The following is an 18,433-nucleotide window of genomic DNA, read 5'->3' as shown; positions in this document are numbered from 1 at the left end:
CTTATAGGGTCTGGGGCAGGCACGGCCCGGCCCGCAGAGGCAGGCAGCCAGCTGGGGGAGGGCCCTGGGCAGTCACGTGCAGCCTGCCCTGCCCAGTGTGGGCCGTGGGCCCAGCACCTTTCCCCTGCTATCAGCACCAGGCGGCTTCTGCCCACGGCCCCCACCCCCACTGGGTTGATGGATTTTGGGGCCATTCCATGCCCCCAGGGCACTACCTGCACGCCCATTGCTGCTCTGCTGGGACTCCTCAGCCAGTGAACACCCTGGGGCCTCTTTACCCTTCCAGACTCCTCACCATGGCCCACAAGGTCCTGTTGTCTCCCAGTCCTCACCTCCTCCAGCTCTCTGACCCCTGTGCATTCTGCTCCAGTGCACCGGATTCCTTGCTGTCCCTCCAACGCACCAGGCATGGGGCTTCCCCAGGACCTTTGCACATGCTTTCCTTCTACCCGAGGGCCCTTTTGCACAACACACAGCTCCCTCTCTCTCCTCCCTCAGGCCTGTTTTGTTCCCAGCAAGGTCTCCTGCAAATCAATTTATACCTGGCGCACACACAGCATTTAATAAACATTTAGCTAAATGGGCCAACTCATAGGACAGTTCTGAGTGTGAAGTGTGGTCAAGCACGTGACCTGTTTACCCCAGTGCCTGGTACCCAGCAGGTACTCAACAAACACTAGCTTAGCATTGTCCAGGCAGAAAGAGAGGAACAGGGTCTCTCCTGGGCAGGGAGGGGATGTGTCAATCTCCAGGAGGGATTTCCCTTGATAAATTAGGGCCAAAATGCGGGTCCAGGGTCCAGGGTGCCAAAAGAGCCGGGGGATCTTGGGAGTGAGATCCAGGCCTGGTGGGCTTGGGACAACCCAGGGTGACTTCTTGGAGGAGGCATCCTCTGCCTGAGGCCACAGAGCCAGAAAGCGGGAGAGACAGGATTCGAATGTGGCCCCAGAGTCTATGCGCAGAGTGGGCTGTCTGTGCGTTGGTACAGAGGCCGGCAGACAAATGATGCCTCCATGAGCTGAGTTTCCCCCTGACTGCTCCTGGGACAGGGGTCCCCGTTGTGTGCTGGTGGGGTAGGGAACAGACCCCATTGGTGGCTCTGGGCACTGAGCTGGGAGGCGGGAGGGTTCAGACACAGCCCGATGACCCCTAAGTCATCTCCTTGGAGCCATCGCTGTGTTTGCCAAACAGTTGGGGAACAAAATGGGGATGTCCCCCAAACTCTAACCTCCCCGCCAATCCTTCCCAAAGGTGGCAGGGGAGGAGGGAAACCTTGGGTGTGCTCCTCCCCTTCTCACAGGCTGCCACAGCACCGCGAGGGCAGAGAAACCCAGCCAAGATAATAAAAGTGATCACAAACATCCGAGTCACGTCCCGCCCTCCTCTGCCCAAAGTCCCCAGCGATCCCACCTCCCTGGAGGAAACCCTAGTCTTCCTCACGGCCCGGGCCCCTATCACCTCCCTGTCCCCCCCTTCTCCCTCTCTCCCCTCGACTCATTCTGCTCTAGACACACTGTTCCTTCAACACCCCGGGGCCAGTGCTGCCCCAGGGTCTTTGCACAAGCAGTGCCTCCTGCCCAGGATGCTTGTCAGTCTTTGCTCTGAGAGGTCTTCTTGGACCCCCTTCTCCTATTTAAAAATACACACCCTTCCTTCTACCCTCACAAGCAACCCCATCCTCCAACCCTTTTATATTTTTCATCATCTATACAACTAAGACATAATTTGCACATAGTTTGTTGTCTCTCCAGCTGCACTGTAAGGTCCCAGAGAGCAGGATTTTTACCTAGTTTGCCGCCTGCCTGGCACACAGCAGGTTCTCAACAGATGAATGAGCGAACAGCAGCTTCCGAACGTGAAGCGTGTCCTAGGACGGAGTATGGTCACCTCGCTACTTTCATACCCACCCCACAGAGGAGAATCCAGGCTCACAGGAGGCAAGCAACTTGCCCACCCAGGCGTAGGCCAGGCTGAGATGCAAGCCCAGGGCCGTATCTACTGACCCACCCCATTCCAAGGTTTCTCCTCAGTCCATTAGCTTTCCCTTCCCACTGGTCCTGCCACACTGACTCCCCCACTGTCCCCCAGTGCCATGCGTTTGCCCGAGTCACTCCCTCTGCAAAACGCCCTTCCCGTGTGCCACCCTGCCCATCCTCACCATGCCTCGCCCTCCAGGAGCCCCCAGCCTTGTGGGGGAAGAGAAGACAAGGTTGCCTGTGGCTCTCAGTCCGAGCGGAAGGGGGTTTAGAGTCTCAAGAAGGTGAGCTGTAGATTGTTGGAGCTATCCCACTGGGGTGGAGTGAGGGAAAGCTTCCTGGAGGAGGTGGCATTGGGGCTGGGGCTTGAAGATGGATGGGATGTGTCCAAGAGACGGGTGGTGGGGTGGGAGAGAACTCCAGGCACTGCCTGTGCACAGGCCTGGAGGTGGGGGGATTGCAGAGTTCGCTGGGAATGCCAGGGTAAGGAGTTTGGATAATTGGTTTGAGGGTGAGTGGGAGCCATGGACGTTCCTGACCAGGGGCGGGGAAGTTAATCTGGCTAGTGGGAGGTAGTAGTTCAGCCTCCCAGAGCTGCCCCTGGGCCAGGTCCTAGGAAAGCCAGAGGCCACCCTGACCTCACCACATTACACTGTGGTTTCCTAACACCCCACCCAGCCACAGGGGAGTCTGAGGGGCAGCCAAGAATTCGGTCAAAGGATGGGAAGGCCCCCAAGAGACTGGCCCGTGGCCCTTCCCCTACCTCTGTCTGCCCCATTCTGACCAGTGCAGCTGGAAAAATCACAGCAAGTTCAACACCCCTCGGTCTAGGGAGGTTGGCATAGGACGGGCTGCCCTGTCTGACTTCTTTCTCCCTCTGATCCCGTTCTCTGCAGTTGCTAAGAAATTCATTTATACTAAAGTGTGAATAGCTTCCATTCCAGGAAGCTGCGTCTGGGTGCCTAACCATGTGGGCCGGGTGATAGAGGTGGGACTCGACAAGTTGTCAAGCTGGTCAGAGAGGCATTCTCGCGCTTTCAAATCTCGAACCTTTGCTTGTACCATGCAGTCACACACCTGAGGTCCCCGGCACTCTGAAACTAAGACCTACCCGGCCTGAACAGGGGCCACAGGCCTTTGAACAACACAAAGCACCTTTATTCCGGAGCACAAAATCCCAAAGGGCAAAGCAAGTGGGTCTGCAGGTCCAGCGGATACAGCTGGCTATCTTCCGGGACCCCCCAGTCCAGGGTGTACAAGGTGGTGGGGGAGGAGGGTGCTCCCTTTTCAAAACCCCAAGTAGAAGCCATTGGGCAAAACGTGTGCTTCTATGGGGAGTTTTGATCGGTTTCTTGGGGTTCAGGGACAGGGCCACTGACAGATGAACCCAGCCGGGGGCTAGTGGGACCTGAATTGGGTTCCAGTCCCATATGCCCAAGGGAAGGATTGGAGAGGGCCTGAGATCAGTGAAGCTGGTCTAAGATGGCGACTTCAGCCCCTCCACTCCCACCCTGCACCCAGGCCGAGGCCACCGCATGGGCTGTTATTGCGCATACACGGCCACTAGGGGGCAGCAGGGATCTCGGATAGAAGCGGGCTTCCTGCTTGCTGCCCCGCGGCCCCGCGGCCGCCTCTGGTCAGAAGTCCAGCTCTGGCATCAGGGTGTGCTTGGGGGGGCTGGGGGGCACGGGTTCCTCCTTGGGAATGTCCTCTGGGAGGGCTGGCCCGTCCCCGTGCTCGGCCTCCCAGGCTCTCTGCTGGGCCGGCCAGTCCAGGTGAGCCCAGCGGGGGTCAGGGCCCCCCACGACCTCGTCCACCAGAACCTCCAGGTCGGGCGGCGGCGCAGATCGCTCCAGGAGGACGGGCGCAAAAGGCCCCACCAGCCAGGGCAGCGGCACGGCCTGCACCACCAGCTCCAGCAGCTCATCCACACAGGCGTGGGCCCGGGCCACACTGCCCTGGCCCTCGGCCAGGGCGGCGGCCGGCACGTCCCCGAAGCAGCGGGCGTCGGCGAAGGCGGACTGCAGGGCGTCCACGCTGCGCCGCACCTCGGCCACCTTCTCCTGGGCGCCCGGGGGCAGGCCCCGCACGCTGCTCTCCAGCGCGTCCACTGTGCCCTGCAGCTCCCGCATCAGACTTCGGGACAGCACCAGCGTCTCCAGCTCTGCCTGTTGGGGGAAGGGAGGGGCCTCAGGGTACCAGATGGCTGCCCACCCAGACCAGCCCCTGCCTCAGTTTCTCCATGCACCAAACAGCGGAGCTCGACACTTGGTTGGAGAGAGCTGGAGTCTGGCCCCTGGCGCCCCGGGCAGATCCAGAACACACCCCCACACACTCCCCCTGCTGATCCTCTCCCTCCCACCCTACCTGGCTGCGGCGTCGGCCATTCTCTGGGGAGCGCTGGCTCCAGTCCTCCCAAAGCTCATGCACCTTCCCAGGGCGGGCCGGGGCAGTGGGTGTCACACCGCACTGCATGAGGTTGATCTGAGGGGACGGGGATAGTGGTCAGAGCTGGACCATTTGGGGGCTCAGGGGAGCCAGCATCCTAGCTTGGATCTGGTCTCGATAAACATCTAGAGAACATCTTCTTCCCTGCAACCTTCTCCCACCTGCTGATCCAGCCTGGCCCACCTGCCCGCTCTCTCCTCTGCTCTTGGTCAGACCCTGAGACCTGTGGGTCCCCTAAAACTCAGGCTCACTTTGCCTGTGCTGCTCCCTCTGCTGGCGATGCACTTCCCTCCACTCCATGCCCCTGCCTGGTTTGCTCCAGTTTAAGTTTCAGTGTAGACGACTCCCCCTCCAGGAAGTCTTCCCTCCTGCCCTCCTGGCTGGGCAGATTCCACAACCCCTGGCATGTCTCCATCCGGGCCCTGATCCCCCTACTGGACCCCCACTGTGTCTTCGGCACCTGGGACAGGGCAGGCTCTAGGAGATAAATAGAAATAAAGTGTGGTCCATCTGCACTCTGGAATATGATTCAGCCTTGAAAAGGAAGGGCATTTTCACCCCTGCTACAACCTGGATGGACCCTGAGGACGTTGTGCTCAGAGATAAACCGTCTCAGGGGCTCATAGGCGCCCTCTGGTGGGTGCTGTGGGGAGGTCAGAGTGGAGTCCTTGGTGGGGCTGGGGGTGGGCTGGCCCTGGGCGAGAGAAGAGGAGGGGGAGCTATGGGCAGAGCTGGGGTACTGGCTGGTGTGCGGGATGTGGGATCGGAGGAGAAGAGGGGAGTCGGGGCTTGCTCCGGTGTTGACCTGAGTCCTGGAAGCACGGAGGTTGAGAGGCAGCAGGAGAAGGAGTTAGGGGCGTCTGAACTTATCCAGCTCAGTTAAACGGGAGCTGCCATGGTCCTTTGGAGCAGGGGGGGATGGACAGTGAGGGAAGAGGCGAGAACCTACAGGTTGAGGAGGGCTGGGATTGGTGGCAGGAAAGCAAGGGAAGGGGAACTTTTTCTCACTCCTGAACTACCCTAACTGCCTGTAAATTCCAGCTCTTGCTCCCCCCCCCCACTGGACGAAACCCCTTCCCGTCTCCCCAGGCTCAGCCTTGACCCCTCCCTGAGCTGCCCCAGCCCTGAACACACACAGCGGGAGGCAGCTGAGCTCGGCTGTGCCTCCCCCTTCAGACCAGCTCAGGACCAGGTCCTCAGCCGGCACTGGGTCCATGCCTACGGGCCTGCATCGTGGCGGGGGTGTGGACAGAGGGCTCTCACCAGCTCCAGCGTCTCCTGCAGCTTGGCCAGTGTGTCCTGGGCATGGTGTTTCTTCTGCCTCAGTTTCCCCAGGGAGTGCTCATAAGCCAGGTGGCGGAGCCGCGTGGACAGGGAGCCCAGACGTACGAAGTAGCCCTGGTGTTTCCTCTGCTCCTCCACAGACCCCACTTCCGGGCCCTCAGCCTCGGCCGCCAGGGCCGCTGGGGGATGGGACGGGGGAGGGCGTCAGCATGGCCACCCCACCACATCTGCTCACTCTCCTTCTGGGTGGACAAGCCCACGGACTCCCTAATTTCTCATTTCCTTTACCAGTATCAACTCAACCTTCCCCGGACCCTAGGACCTAGGCACTGCTATTAGCCCCATTTACAGATGAGGAACACTGAGGCAAAGGGAAATACGTCCCACGGCACGCAAGAGGCAGATCCGGGATTCCAACCCAGGCGCTCTTAACCCCTCGACTGAACGGTCTGTGAGGGATATCCTGCAGGTGCTTGGCATACAGTAGGTGCCTCATAAATGACTCACAGCCTTCCTGCAGACGAGGGAGTGCCTTGACACACTTTTCCCGGGCCCTAAAGCAGGGGCTGGGAGGTCAGATCGTCTCTGGGGTCAGAGACAGGCGGTAGAAAGTTGGAGAATGGTGCTTTTTGTTTTGTTTTGTAAGATTTTATTTTTTGAGTCCTATTTACCCCCAATTTGGGACTCAAGCTCACAACCCTCAAGTCTCTGAGCCCCGTAGACTCTTAGGGTCTGTGTGGTCTGATTTCTAGCAGAATGTGGATCGGGGGGCCATGGATGGGGATGCGGACGTCAGGCCCGGGCTCAGCTCAGTGTTTCCTGCTGAACTGCTGTGTGGCCCTGCCCAAGTCCCAGACTTCTGGGATCCGTCCCCACCAGGATGCGGACTGAGCAGAAGGATTCAGCGGCAGGGCAGGGCAGGAGGGTGGTGGCCTCACCGAGCTCGTCCTCAGTCATGGGCAGGAAGTGGTCCACCAGCTCCTCTGACTTGCCCAGCACGACGTCCACGGCGTGGCTCATGGAGCGCTTTAGGTCCACGCTCCAGCGGCGGCCCTGCCGGGCCAGGCCCACCATGCCCGTCACACCACTGGCCACCGTATCCTTGGCCGAGGTCACCACCTGGTGGGAGGGGGCTCCTTCTAGATTTTGACTTCCTTTTCTCAGCCCAGCTCCCTGGGGCTCGGTATCAAGGGGTCCCTGGCCCCTCCTGGCCCTGGGCCTCGATTTTCCCTTCTATAAGACGGAGGCAAAGAAAAGTTCTCCCGCACGGGGCTGTTGAGGGGATGACGGGCCCCAGCCTGCTAGACTCGGGTGCAGATTATTTTCGTCTGGCTGGTGTTTTTTTTTTTGAGTTGGGCCCAAACCTGACTCAGCCGCCCTGTCTGGCCGGCCCAGGTGTCCAGGCTGGTCCCGGGGAGGCTGCGCTGCTCCCTCCCACCCCCACCCCTCCCTGGGTCCCCACCGACCGTCTCGGAAGGTTGTTGGAGAAAAGGCAGCTTCTCTTCCAGCTTGTCCAGACCCCGGCAGGCGAGGTGGTTCACTGTGGCCACTGGAGGGGAGAGGCAGTGAGTGAGGGCAAGAGGAGCAGGGGGAGGTAGGGGGAGGCCTGGGCCACCCCGCGAGGGGCTGGGGACCCTGAGGGTGGGGGTGGGGCACCAGGCTGGACCCCACCACTTCTACTGTCTTCCCAGCCTCAGCCCTGCCACTGGGCTGCCACCGGTGCCAAGGTGACTCCCCGTTCATGCCCGGCTCAGATGCCCCAGCGAGCAGGCTCAAGGTCACCCAAACTGGCCGAGGAGGAGGAGGCGGGGAAGGCCCTGAGCTGGGACCCTCCGGTGACCCCCTTCCTTGGTCAGATGTGAAGTCAAGGCCTTCGATCCACCCCCACCCCTGTGCCAGGCTGGACTCAGGAGCTGGTCCCAGGAGTCCAGGGATATGTGGGGCTCGGGACACGCAGGGGCAGCGACAGAGAGGAAGACGGGGAGGGAGGTGGACAGGCAAAGGGACCTGGGGTGTGTCAGGCCACTCAACCAGGGAGGACATCAAGACACACAGGAAGGGGACAGAAAGAGGGTGGCCCGGATAAACAGCCAAGAACGGAGGTCCAGGAGACCCGACCACAGAGGGACAACCTACCGAGCAATGCAGGTGGACTCAGGGGTGGGAGTGGGGGCAGGCGGGGTGCGGGAGGTGGCACCGGCAGGGCTGGGGGAGGGGGCACAGACAGGTGGACGGGCTAAACGGCACTCTCACGGAGGTCCCAGCTCAGCAGGTGCCCTCCGGAGCCTTCATGCGGATGGAGCAGGAGGGGACGGGGCAGCTGGGACATACTGCAGGACCCAGGGTCTGGGGGGTTGGGGGCGGGGTGGGACTCACGCTGGGGCTGCAGGTGGCTGAGCAGCGGCTGGGCGTGGTCCAGGGCGCGGGTGGTCAGGCCGCACATGCAGTGCTCGGCCAGGCGGCAGGCAGAGCCCAGCAGCGGGTGCCTGTCCTTGGCCGCGCTGTAAGCATCGAAGACGGCGGAGCACGTGGTCCTGACCAGCGGCAGGGCCACCACGCGCTGCACCACGTTCTGCGGGAAGAGGTGGCGTCAGAGGGGCCCCGATGGGGCGGGGCGGGGGTGGGGGTGTGTGGGGAGCTCAGTCACACCTCAGTCCACACGTCCCCTCTCTGGGCCAGGATGACCACGTGGGCGGGAGGGTTGGGGGGCTGCGCAGGAAACCTGGGGCTTCAGCCTCCCCATCTGTAAAATGGGTTTCTAGGGCTGCAAGATTCATAGGCGTGAAGTGCCGGGAGCGGGGTCGATGCAGAGTCTTGGGCAGAGACCCCGGGGGTGGGGGAGGGAGAGACACTCCCCGCTCCCGGCACCACTGTGCCCCTCTGGGAAATGAGTAGGCTGTGCCACCACCCCCCCCCATGGTCCAGAGGGGGTCCCTGGTCTGAAACTGTCCCAGAAGGGATATCCCCCCCACTCTGGCCTGTGCCCCTCCTCCGTGGGCAGGGCAGCCCCGCACCTGCTGGTTCTGTTCCCACAAGCTGGTTCGGGGGGCCTGGGCAGCCTCATCTTCTGACATGCCTGCTGCGAACACCCTGCGGGGCGGGACAGGGTGAGAGGGGCCTCTACACACCAGCCCCCCTGGGTCCTGCCCAGGCCTTGGGTTCTGTCCCGCTGGGCTTGGTGACTTGGGCAAGTATTGTTCTCTCCTGCGACCTCAGTCTCCTCAAAATAGGGTAATGATGGGGCACCCGCGTGGTTCAGTCCGTAGAGCACCCGACTCCTGGTTTCAGCTCAGGTTGTGATCTCAGGGTCGTGAGGCCTGTGCTGGGCTCTGCGCTCAGCGGCGGGTCTGCTTGAGATTTTTCTCCCTCTCCATCTACCCCTCCCCTGCTTGCACACCCACACACTCTCTCTCTCAAATAAATAAGTAAATCTTAAAAAACAAACAAACAAACAAAAAAACTAGGGTAATGGTCGTAGCTACCTCACAGTGTCATGAGGGACATGGACAATGTGACAGTGCATGCACAGGGCCCTGCACACAGCAGGTGCACACTAGAGAGCTCTGGCAAGGTGGGGACACTGTAGTGATTCAAAGCATGGGCTCTGGAGAGAGAAAGACCTGGATTCAAATCTTGCCATTACTTGCTGTGTGACTTGGGGCAAGTGCCTTCACCTCTCTGAGCTGTTTCCCCTTCTGCAAAGGAGAGGAGGTGCCTGCCGTCCCTCCCCACCCCCAACTCACCCTTCCCCAACAGAACTGCATACGCAGCCTCTGGCAGGGGTGGAGGGGGCAGCTGCAGAATCCCAGTAAGTCCACAGACTGACAGGGAAACTGAGGCGGCCAGCAGGTCCGTGGTGTTTCCAAAGCCACTCATCTAAGCGGACTCCATGGTCCGCTTAGAGCGGGGAGTTCGACCTGAGGCTCCTGCTCGCAGTTCTTCCTTTATCTCCACCCTGTGCCCTCAGAGCCCTGGTCCCCACCCAATTGGGTCCTGAGCTTCAGCCAACTGGGCCAAGGGTCTCGGCCACCTGCTCCGCCCATCATCCCCCTCCTTCTCACGCCGCTCGATCCTCTCCCGCCCATCTGATCTGGAGCCCCCAAATCTGCGGGGCTCTCCTGGACGCCCTCCGCCTGGCACTCACCTGGGCGCGTGCAGCCACAGCCTCCAAGTGCCCCTGCGGACCCCAGACTCTGGCTCCAGTCTCCGCCCACCGCTGGCCCCTCCCGCCTTATAGCGGCTCGGGGGGCGGACCTTCTGGGACTGACCAATGGGGAGGGGCCGGGCGGAGGCGTGTCTCGGGGGCGGGGCTCCAGCCTACCCTCCCCATCCTGCACGCTTCCCTGGGGCTCTGTCCGGGTCCGGGTCGGAGTCGGGGTCGGAGTCGGGGTTGGGGCCGGAGTCGGGGTCGGGGCGGGGGTGGGGGGAAGTAGGGGGTGCTCCGCAGTTGTCATAGTAACTTGAGGACGCTGGCTGCCCCAGAATTGAGCTACTTTCCTTGGCCAGTTTTGGCCACCTGTCACCCTGCTGTTGCCGCAGATACCCCTGGAGGACGATCCTGCGGCTCCCACCGCCTCCCAGAGGAGTGACCTTAGGCAAGTCCTCAAGGTCCTTCTGGTTATTTAAAAAAATCTGCCATTTAACTTGGCCAGGAATCCTGGCCGGCCCATTCCCTTGGTCCCCATTTTACAGATGAGCAAAGTGAAGGATCCAATTCAAACCCCACTTGGCCAGACTCCAGGCTCCTCCCTGGCGTTCATCATCATGCCTGGAATGACCACCAATGTGACCATGACCATTCTTCCAGGGACCCCGACCTCAGACACCCAGGGGTCCCCCAAATCTGACTCTGGCTCCCAACATGCCCAGCACTGTGTCAGCAGGTGGCCCAAGGTTCTGAGTGGGAGGAACACAGGCTCCTAGACCTTCAGCTCCACCCAGCCCGCCCAAGCCCACCCTGGGTGGGTGGCTATCCCCCACGGCTTGTCATGGGCCAGCATGACAAATTGTTTAGAGACCTGAAGCAATCTGGTTTAATTTAAACCTTCCCCAGGACACAAGCTCTGGCAGGAGTCCACCGGTAAAATGACACTCTGGGCGATGGTCAGTGTTTTATTTCCAGTTAAGTCCTGGATGGGGGGAGGGGAGGAGGAGTCACGGGCCATCAGATCCCCACTGCTGTCCCTCTGGAAGCTTATATCTTGCACCCCAGGCCCTGGGTCAGGCTTCTTCTTTCCTTCTCCTTCCTTTTTTTTTTTTTTTTCCCCAAATATTTTATTTATTTATTTGACAGACAGAGATCACAAGTAGGCAGTGAGGCAGGCAGAGAGAGAGAGAGAAGCAGGCTCCCCATGGAGTGGAGAGCCCGATGCGGGGCTCGATCCCAGGACCCTGAGATCATGACCTGAGCCGAAGGCAGAGGCTTTAACCCACTGAGCCACCCAGGTGCCCCCTTTCTCCTTCCTTTTGGGGAGGACTAGAAAGTCAACCTGGGAGGTGCTCGGAACACAGTGAATTCTGCTAGAATTCCAATTCCATTCCACGGTTACTTCCTAAGCCCTCAGGTCTGACCCCAAACTGAATGATGCTGGCTTTGAGGGAAGACAGACCCAGGCCCTGCATTCGGAGACACCCTCTCCCCGCACCGCCGCCCACAAAGTGGGGAGGCAGAAACAGATAGAGACAAGGGAGCCGAGCAGACTGAGGGAGCCTCGAGATCAAGAGATCTGGAAACGGGGGAAAACATTCTTTCCTCTGTTTCTTTTCTTTTAAGTAGGCTCCATGGCCACCGTGGGGGTTGAACTCATGACCCTGAGATTAAGAGTCGAGTGCTCTACTGACTGAGGCTGCCAGGTGCCCCAGGGAAAGACATTCTTGGAAGAGGGTACAGGAGGCTGGAGAGCCCCACGTGCATGTGGGGCAGCCTGGGCCGAGCAGGTCCTAGCAGCTCCGGGAAGCTGAAGGGGAATTATTTGCTGAGTGGCGTGCGCTGAGCTGAGGTAATGCCTGCCTCATTAGCTCGGTCCCAGGCCTCAGTGGGACTTGGCTGCTTCCAGGAGCTTCTGGCCCTTCGAGGCTTCAGGCCCAGCGCAGCGTGTGGCATTCTGGGAGAACATCTTGTCTCTGTTGGCCACGAGCCACCCATAGAGGTCGTCCAGTTTCTCATCACAGATCCAGGGGTTCCCAGAGATGTCAAAGCCTTCCTTCATGTCTCGGGTGGGCTGCCCCAGGGATGTCCAGAGCCCCTTGGGGACGCCGGTGAGCAAGTTGTTGGAGAGATCGAGCATGTCCAGCTGCTGCAGGCCCTGGAAGGCGCCAGCGGCCACGGTGGCCAGCCTATTGTCATTCAGGAAAAGGTAGCGCAAGTCTGGCTGGGGTGACAAGAGCCCCTCTCCGAGCACCCGCAATCTGTTGCCCTCCAGGTGCAGCCTCTCCAACTGCAGGGGGCCCCGCAGAAGGTCAGGGGGCAAAGTCTTCAACTGGTTATTACTGAGGTCAAGGATGTGCAGGGAGGTGAAGTTGGCCAACAGCCCAGGGGGCAGCATCTGGAGGCGGTTCCCGGATAGATCCAGATGCCCCAAAGCTTGGAGCCCCTGCAGCCACGAGGGCTCCAGGATTTCCAGCTGGTTCTCTTTCAGCACCAGGGTGTGGAGAGCGGCAGAGACCCGGAAGAGGCCGGGGGGCAGCCGGGTCAGGGCATTGCGGGTTAAGTCAAGCACCTTCAGCAGAGGCACTGGCAGCAGGAACTTGGGGGAGAGCCTCTCCAGCTGGTTGGTGGAGAGGTGCAGCTCCTGGAGGTTAGAGGCGCCCTGGAGGGTGTCGGCCCGCAGCTGGGTGAGGTTGAAGAACTCCACCACCAGGTAAACCGTGTCAGCGGGGAGGCGGTGAGGGAGTTTGGCTGGTGGGTGGCAGGAGACGGAGCTGCCGTTGATCGAATGGAACACCAAGCAGGTGTCCCGGTTTGGGGTGACATCCTGAGCTGAGACCACAGAGAGCAGCAGCAGGAACAGTGTTCTAGAAAGACGGGAACTCAGGCCTCCTGGGCTGCAGGCAATGACAGAAGACATACCCCGCTTCATGAAAGAGTCCCCAGACTCTGCCAACTATTTCCTGTCTCCATCTCCACACCCGGGACCATGCCCCCTCATGGCTCCTCTGGATTCAGGCAGTCACCCCCTGCTCCTGTCCTGGCTTCCACCCGCACCTGCCAAGAGCTGCCAGAAGTTGCTGCAGATCTGGAGAGCAATCTAACTCTCTGAAAACTGAGTTTCTCAGTCTGACCCATAAATGCTACCCTTCTCTGTGGCCAGCCCAGCCCCAACAGACTGTTAATGATTTCCAGTCAAATTTGCTAATTTCTTCTGCTCTGGCTTGTTTTCTGGGTCATTTCTTTCTTTCTTTCTTTTTTTAAGATTTTATTTGTTTATTTGACAGACAGAGAGAGATCATAAGCAGGCAGAGAGGCGGGCAGACAGGAGGAGGCAGGCTCCCTGAGGAGCAGAAAACCCAAAGCAGAGCTTGGTCCCAGGACCCCAAGATCATGACCCGAGCCGAAGGCAGAGGCTTAACCCACTGAGTCACTCAGGTGCCTCTTCTGGGTCATTTTTTAGCTCCCTGGCTCCAAATTTTAAAGGTAAGGCCAGTGAACTCCTACTTATCCTGCAAAGCCCCCGCTCCAATGCCCCCTTTTCCATGAAGCTTTCTTTGATTTTCCCAAGGTTTCCCCTCTGGCCTCCTGCTCTTCCTATCCAAACAAGGTTCTGTTTCTTTCTCTGATGGAGCCCCAGCTCTCACTCCAAAGTGCTTGGGTGCAACCCAGCACTCCAGAGGGAACTCTGAACATGAAAAGTGCATCCTGCTTCCTGCAGATCTGGGACAGGAATCTGGCCTTAGGATGGGGTGGTTTACAGTTGGCATCACAGTCCTTGGAAGGCTGGGACTTCTGCTCTTCAGGCCTCTGATGGGGTTGTTGGTCAGGAGGTGTTGGTGGGCCTCCAAATCTCTGTCTGGCCCGGGGAACACCTGGGACTTCTGTAGTGAGTGTGTGTATGAGAGCACGTCTGTCTATCGTTACAGCTGTAGGTCTATTCCAGCCTGCAGATCCATGTCTAGCCCTGTGACTTTGGTACATTAGACAGAATGGTCTGCTATCTAGTTCTGCCCACCATGGGTGGGGTGGGGGCTTACCTCTGGTTGCGCTGTGGGCTCCAAGAGGACATGCCGGCCTCTCTCTTTTCCATCTATGTTCCCTTAGCCTGGTGAGGTAGCCTTATACCTGCCTGGACTGCCCGCAGGGCCACCTCCCCTCCTAGGGAAGTCCTCACCCACATCCTGTTCCCGTTAGTGGTGGGGCCCGAGCCAAGCAGGGGAAAGGAGCTGGTCAGAATTGCAAAATTGCTTCCTGGCAGGGAGAGGGCAGGAGGCTGGGATGCCTGCACCCTTCTCTACCTGCTTCTACCCAGGTTTTCATTCCTCTGATTCCTGCTTTTGGGGGGGGGGTGTGGGCACCTGAGAATCTCTGGGGCTGAATACCCACTTCCCCCAACCCAGAAATCTAGGGTCAGATTTGCAAGGCACCATGCCTGAGGAATAGGGACAGCTCTTTAAGCAAGAGGTACTCTTTGCAGTAAATATGAGCAACCAGGAAGTTCAATGAATAAATGAAAAGCATTTGTCTTCAATTCATGACATATTGTTGCTGGCTTTTTTTTTTTTTAATGAAATCATTTCTAGAAAATAGATTTCAAAAGTAAGTGACACTCGAAGTCTTCATGGGCTTTGAACAATGGCCTGGGTGGGATGAAACCTGGCCCTGGCTCCCAGCTTCACTAGGAATGGCTTTATTTTGTGATCTTGGGCAAGCGGCTTAACTTTTTTTGGCTTCAGTTTCCATATCCATGAAGTTGAGATCAGTCTCCAAGGGCCCCTTCTACTCTTTCTTTCTTCATCTGACTCTAAGGTGCTCTTTGTTTTGGATCTTTCTCATTGCCTAATAAACGCATTTGGAGGCTACAAATTTCCCTCTGAAAACTGCTTTGGCTGCACCCTGAGGGTTTGGCTAGTCAGTGCTTTCTTTCTTTCTTTCTTTCTTTTTTTTTTTTTTTTGTTTGTTTGCATTCTAAACATTCAGGTGTGATGTGTCATCTTTACCTGCACCCAGGACTTCCATCATGGCTGGCCATGTCTCCTTCTCCCTTGCATGATCTCTGAAGCGTTTTCTGTCTTTTGAGCTGTGAGAATGAATAGGAGTTCTGTCTTGTGGACACGTAAGTTCAGAGACGCACATGCAGGCTGACCATGACAGGCATAAAGAAAGATAGACGGATATCCTCATGAACCCACAGATAGAGAGACGACCCAGAGACAGGTGAAAACACAAAGAACCATACAGAGGCACAGTCAGACAGAATAACAGATCCATAGAGTTTGACACACAGAAACGGATACCGACAAAATAGGCAAAGGACCTGAATAGACAGTTTCCCAAAGAAGACATCTAGATGGCCAACAGATACAGGGAAGGTGTTCAACATCACTTATCATCAGTTGTCATCAGGAAAATGCAAATCAAACCCCAGTGAGATAGTGCCTCACACTCATCAGAATAATAGGATCAAAAAGACAAGAGGTAACACATGTTGGCAGGGGCATGGAAAGGAGCGCTGTGCACTGTTGGGGGGAAAGCCAATTGGTTCAACCACTGTGGAAAATGGTATGGAGGTCCCTCAAAACATAAAAAATAGGGATATATGGGAAAAAATAGGGATATGTGATCAAACAATCCCACTTCTGCGTATTTAGCCAGAGAAAACATTAGAAAAGATACGTGTGTTCCTTTGTTCGTTGCAATATTGTTCACAGTAGCCAAGACATGGAATATCCTAGTGTCATTGACAAATGAATGAATAAAAAAGATGTGATAAAAGAACAGAAAGAAAGAAGGAAGGAAAGAAAAAGAAAGAAAGAAAGAAAGAAAGAAAGAAAGGAAGGAAGGAAGAAAAGGAGAAAGAAAGAAAAAGGAAGGAAGGGAACAAGCAAGCAAGCAAGTAGGCGCCTGGGGGGCTCAGTCGGTTAAGCGTCTGCCTTCGGCTCAGGTCCTGATCCTGGAGTCCCAGGACCAAGCCCCACATCGGGCTCCCTGCTCGGCGGGGAGCCTGCTTCTCCCTCTGCCCCTCCCCCTGCTCATGCTCACTCTCTTTCTCTCTCGTTTGCTTCTCTCATTCACTCTCTTTCTCTTTCTCAAATAAATAAGATCTTAAAAAGAAAGAATGTGAGAGACACACCCTGGAATATTATTCAAAAGTAAAAAAGAAGACCATGCTGCCATTTACCTCCGTGCTGTTGTATCTCTAGAGTGTTACCCTACGCGGGACAAGTCAGGCAGACAGAGACCGATCCTAGGTATTCTCACGTGTGTGTGGAATTTAAAAAATCCGAAACTGAGAGCGGGATGGTGGCTGCCAGGGGCTGTGGGGCGCCAGAAATGGGGAGGTATTGGTCTAAGGGCACAAACGTGCCCTTCTAAGAGGAGTACATCCCGGAGGTGTAATGTACAACCCGGTGCCTATAGTTATCCTTACTATGCATAGTAATGTGATATACTTGAAAATGGCTCCAAGAGTAGCTCTTAAAATGTTCTCATCACTTGCACAGGAACTAGGGAGTTAACGTATTCATTGTGGCAATCCTAGTGCAATCCTTGTGCACACGTCAAATCACTGAGTTGCACCCCTGAAACTCACACAGTGCTGATTGGCAGACCTCCCTCAGGAAGCCTGAAGAAAGGTGCACGCACAGGTTCAGGAGAAGCTAATCTGTCATCACGGAACTTTGTTTCTTGGTTTACTATACGAACAATCTCCCCCGCGACAAGGGGGAACCGGATCTGTTTTGTCCACTGCTCAGACCCCAGAGCCCGGCACACAGCAGGTCCTTCATGGGCACCGGTGGGAAGGAGGGAGTGCGAATGGGAAAGGTATAACGCCAAAGAAATCTCTTCAAGTGAAATCAGATCCCCTCTCCCCTGCTCCTCGCCCCCTGCTGAAAGGCTTCGGATGGTTCCCTTACCCCGCTGGGAGTGGGGTAAGATGGGGAGTTAATGTTTAACGGCGACAGAGAGACACAAATGTTCTGGGCATGGCTGGTGGGGGTGGGGGCCCAGCCATGGGAGTGTGCTTCATGCCACCCAACTGCGCACTTAGGGATGGTTCCAATGGTGCATTCGAATTTATGTGGATTTTACCACAATAACAAAACTTTACACTGCGCACCCCTGAGGCTGTTTCTGCCTGGAGCCCTGGCCCTCCTCTCCCTCCTCATCAGCACCTGCTTCTGCCAGGCCCTCCTTTTGCTGCTGGAGGCCACTGTGACCACCACCTTGCCCCTCCCCCAAGCCCATTCCCACCCAGAGGCTTGAGCTAGCTGTCCCCTCTGCCTGCGCACCTCCTCACGGCTGCTTTCTCACTTGTCACCTCTCAGCTCCCGTGTCACCGTCTCTCCAGGCCCTCTTGGACCACCCTCTCCTCCACCCCACACAGTCCTCTGGTCCTATCTTTACAGCATGAATCACTGCTTCAGATCCAGTCCTGATTTGCGTGGCTGGGGCCGGTCTCCCCCACCCGGCTGTGGACTCCGCGAGGACAGGGATCTAAATCCCCAGCAGTGTCTGGCACGTAGCGGGTGCGCGACAAATATTTGCTCAAGGATGATCGGAACACCGGTCCCATGAAACCCGCAGAAACCCGCCTCCTCCCATTTCCTAGTTCCCCCAAATTCTGCTGGTCACTGTGAGTCTCAGGGAGGGACCCCCAACCGCCTCACTCCCGGGAGACAGAGCGGACCCAGAGCCTTGGGGGCCGGTGGTTGTAAACAGTTTTATTGATGGGGAGGGGGTTGGGGGAGGCAAACCCCAGAGAGGGTCCAGGACTCAGCTGGCCACTCAACTGGCATGCATGGTCAGCTGGAGGTCAAGGGAGAGGTCACAAGGGGACGGGTGGCATAGGACCCTCTGACCACCCTGGGGCCGTATTTACAGTGGGGCCCGCCCGCCTTCCCCGCCCCCCCCAGACCACCAAGCCCTTTTAGACAGCTGCTGCCAGTATGACTTCTGGGCAGGCCCTCCCGGCCCCCCTGCCCGGAACCCCTTCTTGTCTCCCCCTCAAATTCCTAACCGGCACCTTGGAGGACCCCAGGCCTTTTGGAAGCCCCGGCGCCGGGTCAGCCAACGCCCAGGCCGCTGGGGCCACCACCTCGCACACAGACAGGTACACTGCACGCGTGGCCCACCGCGACACACACACACACACACACACACACGCCGGCAGCAGCCCTCGTGGGCACACACACGCACCTCCCTCCCCTTCCTGGCCCCTTGCACACGAACACGGCATGCACACACACACACACACACACACCCACACACGCCAGGAGCCTGGGTTGAGGAGGGGCCTGGAAAGGGGCGGGGCGGGGAGGTGGGGTCTGCAGATGCGGCCCCTCCCCCGTTCCACCGCCTCCAAGCCGCGCCCCCCCACCCCACCCCGGCTGACACCCCGAGAACGGAGTTGTGCAATTGGATAGAAATCTGCAAAAGAAACGCCAATTGGAAAACAAACCCAAATCCACGCGCAGAAGGTCAACCTCAAATCCATAGCACATTCCTCCCGCCCTCCCCCACCCCCAAACCGCCTCAGTGTCCCGCGGCCCCGGGCGGGGCGAGGGCGGGGGCG

General features: G+C 58.0%; 2 protein-coding genes across 3 annotated transcripts; both read right to left on the bottom strand.

The window, feature by feature from the left end:
• Positions 1-3,461: 3,461 nt before the first annotated feature.
• PLIN5 (perilipin 5) lies at positions 3,462-9,956 on the bottom strand. 2 transcript variants are annotated; one of them, XM_082719464.1, is made up of 8 exons: positions 9,853-9,956; positions 8,723-8,798; positions 8,085-8,280; positions 7,175-7,257; positions 6,647-6,827; positions 5,688-5,887; positions 4,344-4,460; positions 3,462-4,144 (listed from the first exon to the last, which is right to left on the bottom strand). In XM_082719464.1, exons 2-8 carry the CDS (start codon positions 8,780-8,782, stop codon positions 3,614-3,616), a joined length of 1,368 nt encoding a protein of 455 aa, XP_082575590.1. In that variant the 5' UTR covers positions 8,783-8,798; positions 9,853-9,956; the 3' UTR covers positions 3,462-3,613. The 2 variants fall into 2 exon arrangements, with proteins under 2 accessions (XP_082575590.1, XP_082575589.1); XM_082719463.1 differs by lacking the exon at positions 9,853-9,956 and adding an exon at positions 9,452-9,569.
• Positions 9,957-10,807: 851 nt separating this feature from the next.
• Positions 10,808-14,025, bottom strand: LRG1 (leucine rich alpha-2-glycoprotein 1). The gene is made up of 2 exons (XM_082719468.1): positions 13,896-14,025; positions 10,808-12,752 (listed from the first exon to the last, which is right to left on the bottom strand). The coding sequence occupies exons 1-2, from the start codon at positions 13,946-13,948 to the stop codon at positions 11,741-11,743; spliced, it is 1,065 nt and encodes a 354-aa protein (XP_082575594.1). The 5' UTR covers positions 13,949-14,025; the 3' UTR covers positions 10,808-11,740.
• Positions 14,026-18,433: the final 4,408 nt, after the last annotated feature.

Source organism: Mustela nivalis (assembly GCF_964662115.1).
Source record: "Mustela nivalis genome assembly, chromosome: 1".
Classification (NCBI taxonomy): Eukaryota; Metazoa; Chordata; class Mammalia; order Carnivora; family Mustelidae; genus Mustela; species Mustela nivalis.
Note: the sequence above shows the minus strand (reverse complement) of the source record. Positions and strands in the feature narration are given on the sequence as shown.

Bases quoted from the DNA above. Each gene is read 5' to 3' on its own strand.
- PLIN5 (XM_082719464.1), bottom strand. From the start codon at position 8,782: ATGTCAGAAGATGAGGCTGCCCAGGCCCCCCGAACCAGCTTGTGGGAA. The intron at 7,258-8,084 runs GTGAGTCCCACC...TCTCCCCTCCAG, and splicing joins CAGCCACCTGCAGCCCCAGC to TGGCCACAGTGAACCACCTC. The intron at 5,888-6,646 runs GTGAGGCCACCA...CCCATCCCCCAG, and splicing joins CATGACTGAGGACGAGCTCG to CGGCCCTGGCGGCCGAGGCT.
- LRG1 (XM_082719468.1), bottom strand. From the start codon at position 13,948: ATGGAAAAGAGAGAGGCCGGCATGTCCTCTTGGAGCCCACAGCGCAAC. The intron at 12,753-13,895 runs GTAAGCCCCCAC...CATTGCCTGCAG, and splicing joins AGCCCACAGCGCAACCAGAG to CCCAGGAGGCCTGAGTTCCC.